The 14,626-nt window shown below is 36.7% G+C and overlaps 1 protein-coding gene across 2 annotated transcripts; it reads right to left on the bottom strand.

Moving 5' to 3' along the window:
* Positions 1-6,882: 6,882 nt before the first annotated feature.
* On the bottom strand, positions 6,883-11,069 carry LOC110262779 (uncharacterized). 2 transcript variants are annotated; one of them, XR_015883222.1, is made up of 4 exons: positions 10,377-11,069; positions 10,215-10,305; positions 9,975-10,102; positions 6,883-7,453 (listed from the first exon to the last, which is right to left on the bottom strand). XR_015883222.1 is itself a non-coding variant. In XM_021103480.2 (3 exons), the coding sequence occupies exons 1-3, from the start codon at positions 10,664-10,666 to the stop codon at positions 10,085-10,087; spliced, it is 399 nt and encodes a 132-aa protein (XP_020959139.1). In that variant the 5' UTR covers positions 10,667-11,069; the 3' UTR covers positions 9,735-10,084. The 2 variants fall into 2 exon arrangements, 1 of the variants encoding a protein (XP_020959139.1); XM_021103480.2 differs by lacking the exon at positions 6,883-7,453 and having other exon boundaries at positions 9,735-10,102.
* Between the last annotated feature and the right edge of the window lie 3,557 nt (positions 11,070-14,626).

Raw genomic sequence — 14,626 nt, 5'->3', positions numbered from 1 at the left:
TCGTATATATATGATTATATTTTGAGATATTTTTGCTTCTTCCTTAAATGTGTTCAAGGGTGAACTGTTATGGAATTTCTTTCATTTTGTATCAATTTTCGAGGGCGAAAATTTTTATAAGGTGGGTAGAATGTAAGACCCAGAACTTTGAAAAGTCTTATTATGATCAAGTCTCAAATCATATTGTTACTTATAGCCTTAATTTCGGAAATCATTTTATTAAAGATAATTAAGGCAAGTTTTGATTTATTGAATTTGAGATAAGTTATGATTATTATCCAATTTTATAATTATCGGATTATTTTCTATATTTAGATTATAAAGTTGGCAGTTATGAAATAATAAGAAATTTATATGATTTGGATTAAATAATTAATATTTTGAATATTACTACTACTGTTTTGTGAAAATAGAGAAAATAATTATATTATTCCTAATTTTTGGATTCAAGCATTTATTTGAAAATAATTTGTGAAATTGATGAACAAATAGTATTTTCTATACATAATTAGTGTTGGATTTAATTTGGGTTTCAATTATTATATTATTCTCAATTTTATTCGAAACTACCAAATTACCCCTAACCCTAATTTTCAAAATAAGGAAACCCTAACCCAGTAACCCGTTACCCGACCCGGTTCCCTTTTTGCCCACACTCAGCTCCCTAGCCCTCAGCAGCCGAAACCCTTTCCCCCAAAGCAACAGCACACAAAGTTTCCTTTGATTCCCTGAAAGAAAGAAACGAAGAAAGGGAGGAGGGAAACGGGAGATCAGAGAAGTGGAGAGGGGAAGAGGAAGGACGGCGCCGGTGGGCATCACTACCGCCGCGCCGTCGTGTAGCCGTCGAAGGAGAGGAAGCCGTGGGCCATAGTCACGGGCGGAAGAGAAAGCGCGAGACAAGGCACGCGAGACGGAACCGCAACAACTGGGTTGCCGTCCAGCCTCGCCCCACCTTCCAGCCTTCATCACCACCGCGTCCACGCCGTGCTGCCGCCCCTGTTCGTCACACCGTCACTCCTAGCCGCGCCGTCGCCAGTCGCGCGAGAGAGAGAAGCGCCGTGAGGAGGGTAGCCACCGCGCTCAGCCGCCATCACTTCCTGCCACCATCGAAGCTCGCGTCACTGTCACTTATGGCCGTCACTCCTACTGTGCTCCATTCGGATTCTGGGTTGAGCGCGCCGCTGTTGCCGTTGGAAGCCGCTGCTGAGGCCGGGTTGCTATGGTGGTTGCTGTCCTTGTCAGTAGCGGGAGAGGATGAGACGCGATGATGGTGGGTGGTTCCACCACCCTTGCTGTCGTGCCGTCAGAGTCTGCCGCTATGGCCGCCGATCTCCTAGCTGCTGCTGTGGTTGGGGGTCTGCTGTGTATGGTTGCCGGAAAATCTTTCTGCCACTGGAGCTGCCGAAAACACCATCAGAGTTTGACAGTGCCGCTGCTGGAGTTCTGAGGCCACCGGAACCACCGCTAGAGGTTCTGGCTACTTCTGCCGTCGCCGAAAAAGTTGCCGGTAAGGTTTCAAGTATTGGGTTTCATTTCTCCTGAGTTTTCGGAAACGTTACTATCACTGTATATTGATTTCAGTCGCCGGAGTCTGATCACCGTTGCCGCCTAGGATGGCTTATGGGGCTGCCGCCGAACCGGTTCGGAGACCGTCGCTATTTCGGTTCAGCCGTTCCTTCGGTTCGGTAAGCATTTCGATCTGAAAGCCCTCTAGTTACTGCTCTATTATACGTTGAGGAGTTGTAGCATTTGTTGTTATGAGAGTTAATCTCGGTTATTATATTGCGATTAGAGTCGTTGTGGTTGCTGAGAAAACGGTTTGGAGCTGAGGTGTTGGTAGCCGGGATTTTGATTGTTGATTTCGGGTCGAGGCGGAAAGGACTCTATGACGCGTTTGAGTTATAGAATTTGCGTTTTGAGGTAGGGGCGCTTTCCAAAAACTATAGTTTATTATTGGAATTATTACATATGGGTACTGATGTGAGATATTGTGTACTTGGTGATTGTATCTGCCTTATGTATCAATTGATTGACTCGAATGACTATGGATGTTGGTTTGGCTGAATTGTTGTGTGGCTTGTAAAATGTAATGTTTGAAGTTGATTCTTTAAATATTTGAAATGAGTTTAATCCGTTGAGTATTGGTTTGAATTGAGTCAATTATTTTGATGATGTGAAAGATAGAATGCTCTTGAAATTCAGCCTGGGTTGCTTTAATTGCTCTGGCTTTGATAAATGATTTATTGCTGAACCAATTCTTTAAAGCTTTATAAATGAGTTAAACCGGTGGATATTGAGTTGATTTTTGAAATGGTTTCCTTGAGGTATGCCATTGAGGCAACTGTTGGATTTAGCTTGCTTTTGAATTGATTTCTGGTTTGAGCTGTTGAAAAGGAATGAGAAACGGTTTAGTTGGGACCCGAACCGGGTGGCAAAAGTCCAAGTTTTAGGGGAGGTGCTGCTGAAATTTCTATAAAATCCGAGTCTTTATTGAAATGTTGTCTGGAAAATGATGAGTTAAAGACTTCTACTATTTTATTTGAATTATCGAGAAAAGGATCATTCATGCTTTCGAAATGAATTAATAAAGAGGAAATTGTGATTTAGTCTTGCTTCTTAAGAAAGGCATTGTATCTCTTTCAGGAGAAGGTTATTTAGATGAAACTTGTGTTTTAAAGCTGTTTGGATGTGAAAAGGGTTTATGCCTTTGAATTTGACTTGGGGGTTTCAATTAAAGAAGTTTCAATGACTTTGAAAGAACCTGAATGTCTATTGACAAGTTTCATTTTGAAATGTTTTGAGAAAGGTTTTAAGTACTCTTTGAATTCTGAATTCTTGCAAGACTAAAACAATTTTGAACAGTTGAAACGTTCTAGAATTATCATGGGGGTTGAAGTTGGTTTTGCCTAAGTAAAGGAAACGGCTTTGAAAGAAGTGAATGATTACATGACTCGGTTTGGCTTAGATCCTATTTTCTTACTCAGATCAGAAAGCCAATGTTTTAATGATTTTAAATGAATTTGGCGAAATGAGTTATGTTATTCTCCCCTAAAGACTTGGGACTCTGCCGAGAAATTTTGTTATAAAATTCCATTGTGAAATGGGTGATTTTGATTGTTCCCAAATTGAATCTTTAACTTTCCATGGTTTTGGAAGTCTTAGAAAGAGGATGCTGAGAGCGGCTTTGTTTTAAAAAGGGAACTTACTTTGAGTAAATTTGGCTTATGAGCCTGAGATGATTTGAGAAATGAGATCTTTAAAGCCAAGGCTGAAAAGAGTTGAAATTTGATTTCAAAGTGAAATGGCTTGAGAAAAGTGATTTGAGGCTTAAATGCCGGTTTTATGAATTCGATGATGTTGAATGGTGAAAGTGCTGTTTTGTTATGGGCCGGAATGGCTGTGTATGATTATGAATAATGGCTGGTTCTGGATTGAACTGTGAGCCAGAATGGCTGTGTAAGATATTGATTTATGGCTGATTGCTGAATGAGTTATGGGCCGTATGGCTGACTATGAATTATGAACTTAAGCCGGATGGCTGAGATGGATATTGATCCATGACTGGGACTGAATGAATATATGCTTGAGATACCTGGGTAGTAGCAAGGGTTGTGGTTCGTCCCACTTGCTCCAGGTCAGAGACTGTGACGCCTGGGTAGTAGCGGTAGTAGTGGTGATTCCACTCGCTCCAGGTTGAGCTGTTAAACACCCGCCTGGGTAGTAGCCGCAGTAGTGGTTATTCCACTGGCTCTGGGTTGAGCGGGTAGTAGCAATGGGGTTGTAGCTCAAACCTACTTGCTCCGCGATGGGTGTTTCTGTCCATGGTTAGCTACCAGGACGTGTCGGGTTGGCTATATAACCGACAGATGATATCATCAGCCACTAGGGACAGGCATGCATCATATGCATCTATGTGACATTGTTTGGGTGTGCATATTATACTTGGTGTGCCTATGTGATTAATTGCTAATTGTTCTACTTGCAATAACTGTTTGTTTGTGCTTGCATCTTCCTATTTGTGTTTGCTACTGGGACTCTGTTGGACTGTGGTGATTGGTTGATGGTTGGATTGTTTGGGCCTAGGGCCGTGGTTGGAATGAGATGAACCGATGGTTGATTTCGATTTTGTGTTTCTGGTTTGGAATAAAATATTAAAGGCTTTTGAGTTTTTGAGAATTGAATGGTTCCTCTTTCAGAAAAGATTTCCGACTTTACTTTTATTGTAAACCGTTGTTTTTGAAAAGGAGGCATAAGACGGTTATTAATCACTGGTACGGTTTATACTCACGTATCCTATTACAGTAATTCCCAAAAACCCTCTACTGAGAACCCTTTTGAGGATGATGTTCTCACCCCCCCCTACATTTTTCTCCTTTCAGGATATGGGCGCAGAAGTTACGAAGAGCTTATTTAATTGTTGTTGTGATGCTATGTATTGTTTTAGCTATGGTTTATTGTACCCTCGCCTTTATCTTGATATAATCTGTAAGAGGGATAGGAATTGTTTTGGATTATGGTTGTAATATTACCTATATATATGTATATATATATATATATATATATATATATATATATATATATATATATATATATATATATGGATGTACTCTTTATGAGTTTTGTAAGTTGTATGGTATTTATGGATGTATGATATCGGATGAAAGTATTTTAGATCGATATTGCGACTTAAAGTTTTAAACAGGCTCATATTTTAGTATTAAATAATATAAAAGTCGTCGTAATGTCCAAACTATCAGAGTCGCGCAGCCGGAAGTGTGAGCTTTGGTAGTTAGGGTGTTACACAAGAAACAGGCTTCATCGAGTTTTTTATGATAATCATGTTAAAATTAGATCTATCCATGCATATGAAGAAACTTTATTTCCCGTGTGATGGATTACCTAGAAAGTTGTAATAGTCATGCTTTGCTGCAAACTATGCTTGCTAGGACTTAGGGTTTAAAGTTTTAGGGGTTGTGTGCTATTTAGAGTTGGTTTTAGTGGAACACTATCTTTACTTATTGTGATTTGTTTAGTGTGTATGAGTGTTACCACCAATGTCAAATATTGGTTCGACTTGTATTGCCCAAGGAAGACCATGCATAGCATTGCTGGTTCGTTTGTAGTATTTATCCTTTATTTTTAAGTTCATCTGCCTTATTTGTGTTGTAAGGGTTTTTATTTAACTTGGTGCAAAATATTTTATTCATTATGCTATGTTTTTATGGTTATATATTTCGATGGGTTTGAAAGGAAATTGTTCGATCTCTTTCTCTTAAAAAGACGTAACACAATGAGAGTTTGCCAAATGGTTTCCAGTTGTATACCGTATTTGATGAGCAAGTTATATTTAAAATATAAAATATTAAATCTTTGAATGACTCAGAGAGTTTGATTTTGCTATGAAACAACTTTGGATAAATGAAAAAAAAAGGTTGGTCACACTAAACACAGCATCCGACTTCAATTTTAATGAAATTTTTTGGAAAAAAAAAAGGTAAAAAATAATATTGTTTACATAAAATTCTCCTAGCATTTACTATCATAATAAAAAAGTTCTTTGAAAAAAGAAAATAAACGATTTTATCATAAACACAATTCTAATAAGATTAAAAAATGTTTGAAAAAACTAAAATAATATTGCTATGCATGCACCCCTATCATTATCACAAACAGGATAACACCTTACATGTTAAAGTATAGTTTTGTTAGTGTATTAACAAAAGTAATTATATTTAATATTTGTTTATGTCCATGCTACTTGAGTTATAATGAACTATGCTAAATGGGTCTTGACTTTCTCAAGATATTAAAGGGTAGGTGTAATCATTACTTAACAATTTACTTTTACCTATATGTATATTTATTAGTTTGCATCTTTTAAGACTTTACTCACTTATTATTATCAAGTAGTTCAAGATAAAAAATTAAATGAAGATGGGATATGAAATATTGCTTCAGGAGTTCAGGTCATTTCTAAAATCTTTTCTTACTTATTGTGGAGTAGTTCAAGACAAAGAATTAAATGGAGATGAGATATGAAAGATTTCCTCCTGTCATTTCAATCTTTCTTACATTCCCTTTAGTATACTTAAAACTTAATAGATGCTAGATTAGTATCAAAATAAGGAATAGAATTTGTGTAAGATATGATACTATTATTTATAATTCTACATTTATTAATTTTTTTAAATATTATTTGCTATTTTTTAGGAATTATTAAGTCATTCAGAAATATAACATAGATACTGTAAAAAAATTTTAAATTCTTTATTATGCAGTGACATATTTATTATCATATCATCTAAAATTCATTTCAGTATACAGTCAATGATAATAATTATTATAAAAAATGAATTAATAGAGATAAATCAAAATATGTACAAAATAAAATTATTTGCTAAAATTGCAGATAATTATTTTTTGTAATTAAGTATTATAAAAAATAATGGTTAAATAGTCTAATTAGTGAAGATGGTTGTTCACATCATCATTTATTTTTTTAAGTTTGTTATCATTATTTATTTTTCATACTAAAAGTACAGTGCACGCAACCATAATTTGGCAAAATATTAACACCAATAACAATAGTTAGCCTCTTTATTTGCTTTTTGCCACCTTCACTATTTAATTTGAAGTTTGCATCATCTACTGTTTCCTTTTACATCTATTACATATTTGTCAGGTAGCTAAATAATTATAATATTATGTCTTATTAGTTTATTGTTTTAATGATATTTTATGTCTTATTAGTTTTATTTTATTTTTTATACAAAATATTATAATATTATTTAACAATTGCTGTCATTTTATTAGTGTAAACTAATGGAGCATTTTTATAATTTACAACTTTTAAAGTTTTAAACATTTAAACTAGGTTCTAAGTAATTTTATTATATTTTTGCATATCAGTTTTAAAAATTTTAATAATTCTTTTATATTTAATTAATTTGGTACTATTTTACGGTGTGTTAGTTTTTGAATTAATTTTTTTTAAAAATATATATTCAAAATACAATAAGAATTGTAATTGGGTGGATATCTCAGGCTGCCGGATTGCGTGTTGATGGAGACGGGTAATGTAACACCCTGACTACCAAAGCTCACACTTCCGGCTGCGCAACTCTGATAGCTCGGATATTACGACGACACTTATACTATTTAATACTAAAATATGAGCCTGTTTAAAACTTTAAACCGCAATACTGCTCCCAAAGATACTTTCGTTCGATAACGTACATCCATAAATACCATACAACTTACAAAAGCTCATAAAGAGTACATCCATATATATATACATATATATAATTAATATTACAAGCATTAGACAATACAATTCCTATCCCTCTTACAGAATATCTCAAGATAAAGGCGAGGGTACAAATAATAGTCTAAAGCAATACAGAGCATTTCAACCACAACTAAATAAACTCTTCGTAACTTCTGCGCCCATATCCTGAAAGGGGAAAAATGTAGGGGGGTGAGAACATCATCCTCGAAAGGGTTCTCAGTAGAGGGTTTTTGGGAATTACTGTAATAGGATACATGAAGATAAACCGTGCCAGTGATTTATAACCGTCTTATGCCTCTTTTCAAAAACAACGGTTTACAATAAAAGTAAAGTCAGAAATCTTTTCTGAAAAGGGAACCATTCAATTCTCAAAACTCAAAAGCCTTTCAAAACAGTTTATCTATGCGGAACCAAAATAGCCTTTCATAATTTTATTCCAAACCAGAAACACAAAACCGAAATCAACCATCAGTTCATCTCTTTCCAACCACGGCCCTAGGCCCAAACAATCCAACCAACAACCAGTCACCACAAATCCAACAGAGTCCCAGATGCAAACACAGATAGGAAGTTCAAGCACAAACAAACAGTTATTACAAGTAGAACATTTAGCAATTAATCACATAGGCAAACCAAGTATAATATGCACACCCAACCAATGTCACACAAATGCATATGATGCATGCCTGTCCCTAGTGGCTGATGATATCATCTGTCGGTTATAGAGCCAACCCGACAAGTCCCGGTAGCTAACCATTGGACTGTCCCTCTGTCGTGCATCCCCAACTCGAGTCATACTCATCATAAGCTTGATCATAATCATGATCCATATCCATCACCCTCACTGGTGAATATTTATCCTTCACCATCACTGGTGAATATTTATGGGGGCGAGCTCATCCGGGCCTTTCACAATGCCCGGCCACACTTACGACATTGGGTTAACAGAGCTTCGAGTCTCAACCTGGAGCACATGGTGGCTAGCCATTGCTACTACCCAGGGAAACCCTCATCTCCAATAGTGGAAGTGCAAAAATCACAATTATCAATAATTCAGCATATACATGCATTCATTCTCATCCATGGATCAACATCCATCTCAGCCATCCGGCTTACGGTTCAGTCCAGAACCAGCCAATATTGATAATCACACACAGCCATTCCGGCTCACGGTTCAATCCAGAACCAGTCAATATTCATAATTATACATAGCCATTCCGGCTCATAATAAAATAGCACTTCCACATTCAAAATCATCAAATTCATGAAATCGGCATTTAAGCCATAAATCATTTTCTCAATTCATTTCACTTTGAAATCAAGTTTCAACTCTTTTCAGCCTTGGCTTTAAAGATCTCATTTCTCAAATTATCTCAGGCTCATAAGCCAATTTTACTCAAGGAAAATTCCCTTTTTGAAATTAGCCACTCTCGGCTTCCTCTTTCCAAAACTTCCAAAACCATGGAAAGTTAAAGATTTATTTCAAAGTATTCAAAATCACCCATACAACAATGGGATTTCATAACAAAAGTTTCTCGGCAGAGTCCCAAGTCTTTAGGGGAGAATAACATAACTCATTTCGCCAAATTCATTTAAAATCATTAAAACATTGGCTTTCTGATTTGAGTAATAAAATAGGATCTAAGCCAAACCGAGTCACGTAATCATTTACTTCTTTCAAAGCCGTTTCCTTTACTTAAGCAAAACCAACTTCAACCCCCATGATAAATTCTAGAACGTTTCAACTGTTCAAGGTTTGTTTTAGTCTTGCAAGAATTCAGAATTCAAGGAGTACTTAAAACCTTTCTCAAAACATTTCAAAATGAAACTTGTCAATAGACAGTCAGGTCTTTTCAAAATCATTAAAACTCTCTAATTGAAACCCCAAGTCAAATTCAAAGACATAAACCCGTTTCACATTCAAATAACTTTAAAACACAGGTTTCATCTAAATAAATTTTCTCCTGAAAGAGATACAATGTCTTTCTTAAGAAGCAAGACTAAATCACAATTTCCTCTTTAATAATTCATTTCAAAAGTATGAATCATCCTTTTCTTGATAATTCAAATAAAATAGTAGAAGTCTTTAACTCATCATTTTTCCAGACAACATTCAATAAAGACTCGGATTTTATAGAAATTTCGGCAGCACCTCCTCTAAAACTTGGACTTTTGCCACCCGGTTCGGGTCCCAACTAAACTGTTTCTCACTCCTTTTCAACAGCTCAAACCAGAAATCAATTCAAAAGTAAGCTAAATCCAACAGTCACCTCAATGGCATACCTCAAGGAAACCATTTCAAAAATCAACTCAATATCAACCGGTTTAACTCATTTATAAAGCTTTAAAGAATCGGTTCGGCAATAAATCATTCATCAAAGCCAGAGCAATTAAAGCGACCCAAGCTGAATTTCAAGAGCATTCTATCTTTCACATCATCAAAATATTGACTCAATTCAAACCAATCCTCAACGGATTAAACTCATTTCAAATATTTAAAGAATCAACTTCAAACATTACATTTCACAAGCCACACTACAATTCAGCCAAACCAACATCCATAGTCATTCGAGTCAATCAATTGATACATAAGGCAGATACAATCACCAAGTACACAATATCTCACATCAGTACCCATATGTAATAATTCCAATAATAAACTATAGTTTTTGGAAAGCGCCCCTACCTCAAAACGCAAATTCCATAACTCAAAGGCATCACAGCGTCCTTTCTGCCTCGACCCGAAATCAACAATCAAAATCCCGACTACCAAAACCTCAGCTCCAAACCGTTTTCTCAGCAACCACAATGACTCTAATCGCAATATATAATAATAACCGAGATTAACTCTCATAACAACAAATGCTACAACTCCTCAACGTATAATAGAGCAGTAACTAGAGGGCTTTCAGATCGAAACGCTTACCGAACCAAAGGAACGGCTGAACCGAAACAACGGCAGTCTCCGAACCGGCTCGGCAGCAGCCCGGCAGTCAGCCCCAAGCAGCAGCGGCGATCTGAACCACACGCAGCGACAATGAAGTTCCAGGAAACTTAACAGAAGGGAAACTCAACTTAAAAGCCTTACCGCCAGTGGAGCTCGGTGGCGGCAGTGGCGTTCTCCGGCAACTCGGAACGGCGGCGCGGTTGACTTCTCCTCCGGGAGTGGCTGTAACGGAAACAGCATCTCCTCCTTCCGTTCACAGTCCCAGCGGCAGCCACAGCGGTGGTTCTGGGCAGCTCTGGCGGCAGTGGGCTCGAACAACTTGCAGAACCCCGAGGCAGAGGCAGACAGCAACTCCGGTGGTCTTCTCCGGCGACGACACCAGCCACCACGGGGACGGCGGCGGTGAGACCCCAACAGCGGCGAAACCCCATCTCCTCCTAGTCTCAGACGTGAGTTCTCCCTCTCCTCCACCCGTCATGCTTGACGGCGACCACTTTTTGCCCTTTTCAGAGGAGCGACGGCGGCGAGGCGTGAAGCAGCGCCCTTCCTCCTCTTCGTGACAGCTCTATTGGCGACAACAGCAGCGCCGTTGGAGGACATGGGAGCAGCAGCGGTCAAGCAAGAACGCGATGAGGCTGAGGACGAATGGCGGTGACGAGGGCTGGACGCGATCTGGGCACGACGGCGAGGTGACCGGCGACAGTAGCGCTGCTTGTCCCTCCCTTGTTCGTAGCTCTGCTCCATCTCCCCCTTTTTGCTTCTGATTCATTTCTTTCATGGAAAAGGGAAAGAAACCGTGGGGTGCTGCTGTTGCTGGATGAGGGAAACATTGTGGCTATTGTGCATCGAATTGAAGAAAAGGGGGGAAGAGGTCTGCTGAGTGTGGGAGAAAGGGGAAACCGGGTCGGGTACGGGTTACTGGGTTAGGGTTTCATTTTTTAAAATTAGGGTTAGGGGCATTTTAGTAATTTCACATAAAAATAGGGATAATATGGTAATTGAAACCCAAATTAAATCCAACGCTAATTATATATAGAAAATACTATTTAATCATCAATTTTTACAAATTACTTTCAATAAAATGCCCAAATCAAATAATTAGGAGTAATATAATTAAATCCCTTATTTTCCAAAGTAGTAGTATTAATATTGAAAATATTACTTATTTAATTCAAATCATATGGAAATCCTTATTATTTCACAATTACCAAGTTTATACTCTGAATATGGAAAATAATCCAATAATTATAAAATTGGATAATAATCATAGCTTATCTCAAATCCAATAAATCAAAACTTGCCTTAATTATCTTTAATAAAATAATTTCTGAAATTAAGGCTATAAATAACCATATGATTTGAGACTTGATCATAATAAGACTTTTCAAAAGTTCTGGGTCTTACATCCTACCCACCTTATAAAAATTTTCGTCCTCGAAAATTGATACAAAACGAAAGAAATTTCATAACAGTTCACCCTTAACACATTTAAGGAAAAAGCAAAAATATCTCAACATATAAACATATATACAGTTTTCAAATACTTGGATGGTCGTATGCATAAAGATACAAAGGTAGGAGTATGGTTGCAAAGCAAACATTACAAGATAGGCTCAATGCCCAAGGTCATATAATCTCAAAGCTTTACAAAAACTTGAGGTGCCAAAATAGGGTGCAATTCAAGATAGGCGTTCACAAAGCAAGGTGTTAATTAGTGTGGTAAAAGGCTGCAAAGCATGTTGGTGTTTAAACAGCGGCATAACGTTTGCTGACAAATCTTGTTCCCACTTCAGAACTTCAATTTCCCCAACTCCACCAATCATTTTACAACCTCATGACCAATCATAAGCCTAACAACCGCAAACCGTTCGCAAGGAACAAAACACCCACAACTCATAATGTTGCACACCTACCGCTTCAACTTCCGTATACACATATCACGTCTTAAAGAACTAACGCATCGCGTTACTACGTCTACAAGTCGCACGTGATATCAAAACAATTCTCGAGTCTACTCAGAAGGATACAAGATTTAGAAATGAGAGATAAATGTCAACAATAATACTCATAGATTTGAGCGAGTGTATCCAATTCTAGATAAACAAGGATGCTCAAGCAATGAAGTTTGCTAAATACAATTCAATTGACAACTTCAAAGATAACCCTTGGATCAAAGAAATTCAATAGGATCCATAGGAAGAAAATCAGCGCATTGGTTTGGAACAAATTCAAACTGAGTCGAAGAAGTATGAGGTTTACAGAAGAGAATATCTCAAACCCAAGGCAAAGCTCATAGAACTTAAGAACATGATTAAAAATACTTCCAAATACATTGTTCATAAAAGAATCGAAAACTTGCGGAAAAATCACTTCGCAGTTTAGAAGAAAGTCAAGTAATAAACATTCTTCAAGAGAGTAACAAAAGCATAAATGTGGCTTTGCTCTAAATCAATTTCACGTTGAAGTAGATTATGTAGAGTTTTAAAACAAAATATACACAAGTTTGGCTAAGAGCCAAAATATTTCCTCAAATATTTTAGAAAGATAGTCAGGTGCACAATCTTAGCCAAAAGTAGTTCAGAAGACTCGGAAGAAAACTCAAATGCTTGTTCAAAAATTCTCAAAGTCCATATTCAAACAAGCGTGGATAACATTTATAGTAAGGACAAAAGAGAAAGTTAAACTCTTTTTAGAAAAGAAGTTCCGAGATAAAAATTCGCTTACAATCTGGTAAGGAAATAAGTGGTGTGTTACAAACAAACCGGTTTCCACTAAACAAGGAAGCTTTCCAAAACCTCATTTAAAATAGCGCATGCCAACTTTAAATTAATTTCGTCAAAATTGGGCAATGGTTTCAATCTCAATCAAGCAACAGAAAATAAATTCCGTTTAATATTTCTTCAAAGAAAATTCAAAATTCCTTTAAAAGGTTCAAAACAAGACTCCAAAAGTATTCTTGAAATCACCATTTCAGAAGAACATTCAAGAAGTTTAAGATGCACTAAAAATGAGTCAAGCCTTGCAAGAAAGGATCTTAAACCAAAATAGTTCAAATAAGATCCACTAGGCATGAGACATCAAATAAGCTTTCAATTGATCCAAAAGAATACAAAAGTCATAGAAAAAGACAACTCAATCATTTGTAATTTCTCAATGATAAATCTTTGACTAAAAACTCTTGTAGAGATAATGAGAGAATAAACAATGCACTAACTTGAAACGAATCAAACTGACTCACGTAAGGATAAGATTCACAAGAGAGGACAAACCAAGATCAATGGTAATGTTCACAAGATGTAAAAGAATAGTTAAAAACAGAGTCACGTATGACATTCATAGAGGTGAAAAGCTTAAGAAGGAACGAGTCCATTCATAAGAAGAAAGCTATGAGTCCAACATTTTCAAAAGAAGTAGCAATGGCATAAACAATGTGGTATGCTAAATCAGACTCAAACCAAAAATAAATCAAGTGTAGTTCATCAAACAAAACTCAACCGAGACAAAAGTGGTAAATTCTTTCTCTTCAAAATTTTGAAAAATATCCAAATACAGAATCAAATGAGGATGTGCATTGGAACTATAGTAAAATTACTAGAAAGTCAATTTACTTTTAAAGTAAGTGCAATTCCGTGAACCGGTAAAAACACAGGCAAGGTATTAAAATAGAGAGTTGCTAAACTGTATAAATAATTCCAAAGTCTCATTTATAGAAAAGTATATATCTAATCAACAGCAATTTATAAAATCTCAAAATTGGCTGTGATCACTGTCCAGTAAGAGAAAAACTGAATCAACAATTTCTCAAAGAATGGAATCAGAACCCAGAGTTAAAAGTCACAGCACATTAAGACAAGTTCAAGGCTATATCAAAGAATACTTGAATCAAGAACTCAAACAGAGAAAGATAGATACAGCAAGGATTTCAAACAAACATATGCAATTAGGATCAAACAAGAATGCATATGAATAGAGGAATAGAGTTGAAGTATCAAACTACTTTTCAAGAGGACTAGCAAACAAGAACTTCATGTTAGGATATAAAAGAACAGGTCAACTCGAACAGAATTCAAGACACACAACTGAATAGCCTCGAGAAATAGTTTCTAACGTTCCCAAAACCCGCGATTCGCTTTACTCAAAACTCGTATATCATCTATGACAACCCATTAGTGCTTTCATATACATAATTCACTAGTATTAAGCCGGCCAAACTTAATACCAAGAATTATGCAATGCAAGACTAACAACGTTAATCAATAGATCGTCATGTGCATAAAGCTCTAATTCTCGTCGTTTGACAAGACCTATTCCATGACAAACGCTTAGAGCATGCAACTGAAGCATAGTCAGTCCATTCCTCAGGCTCTACAGGAAGAACTGCTCTGATACCA

Source organism: Arachis ipaensis, chromosome B5 (assembly GCF_059453495.1).
Source record: "Arachis ipaensis isolate K30076 ecotype BB chromosome B5, ASM5945349v1, whole genome shotgun sequence".
NCBI classification, from domain to species: Eukaryota; Viridiplantae; Streptophyta; class Magnoliopsida; order Fabales; family Fabaceae; genus Arachis; species Arachis ipaensis.
Note: the sequence above shows the minus strand (reverse complement) of the source record. Positions and strands in the feature narration are given on the sequence as shown.

Bases quoted from the DNA above. Each gene is read 5' to 3' on its own strand.
- LOC110262779 (XM_021103480.2), bottom strand. From the start codon at position 10,666: ATGGGGTTTCGCCGCTGTTGGGGTCTCACCGCCGCCGTCCCCGTGGTG. The intron at 10,306-10,376 runs GTAAGGCTTTTA...CGTGTGGTTCAG, and splicing joins GCCACCGAGCTCCACTGGCG to ATCGCCGCTGCTGCTTGGGG.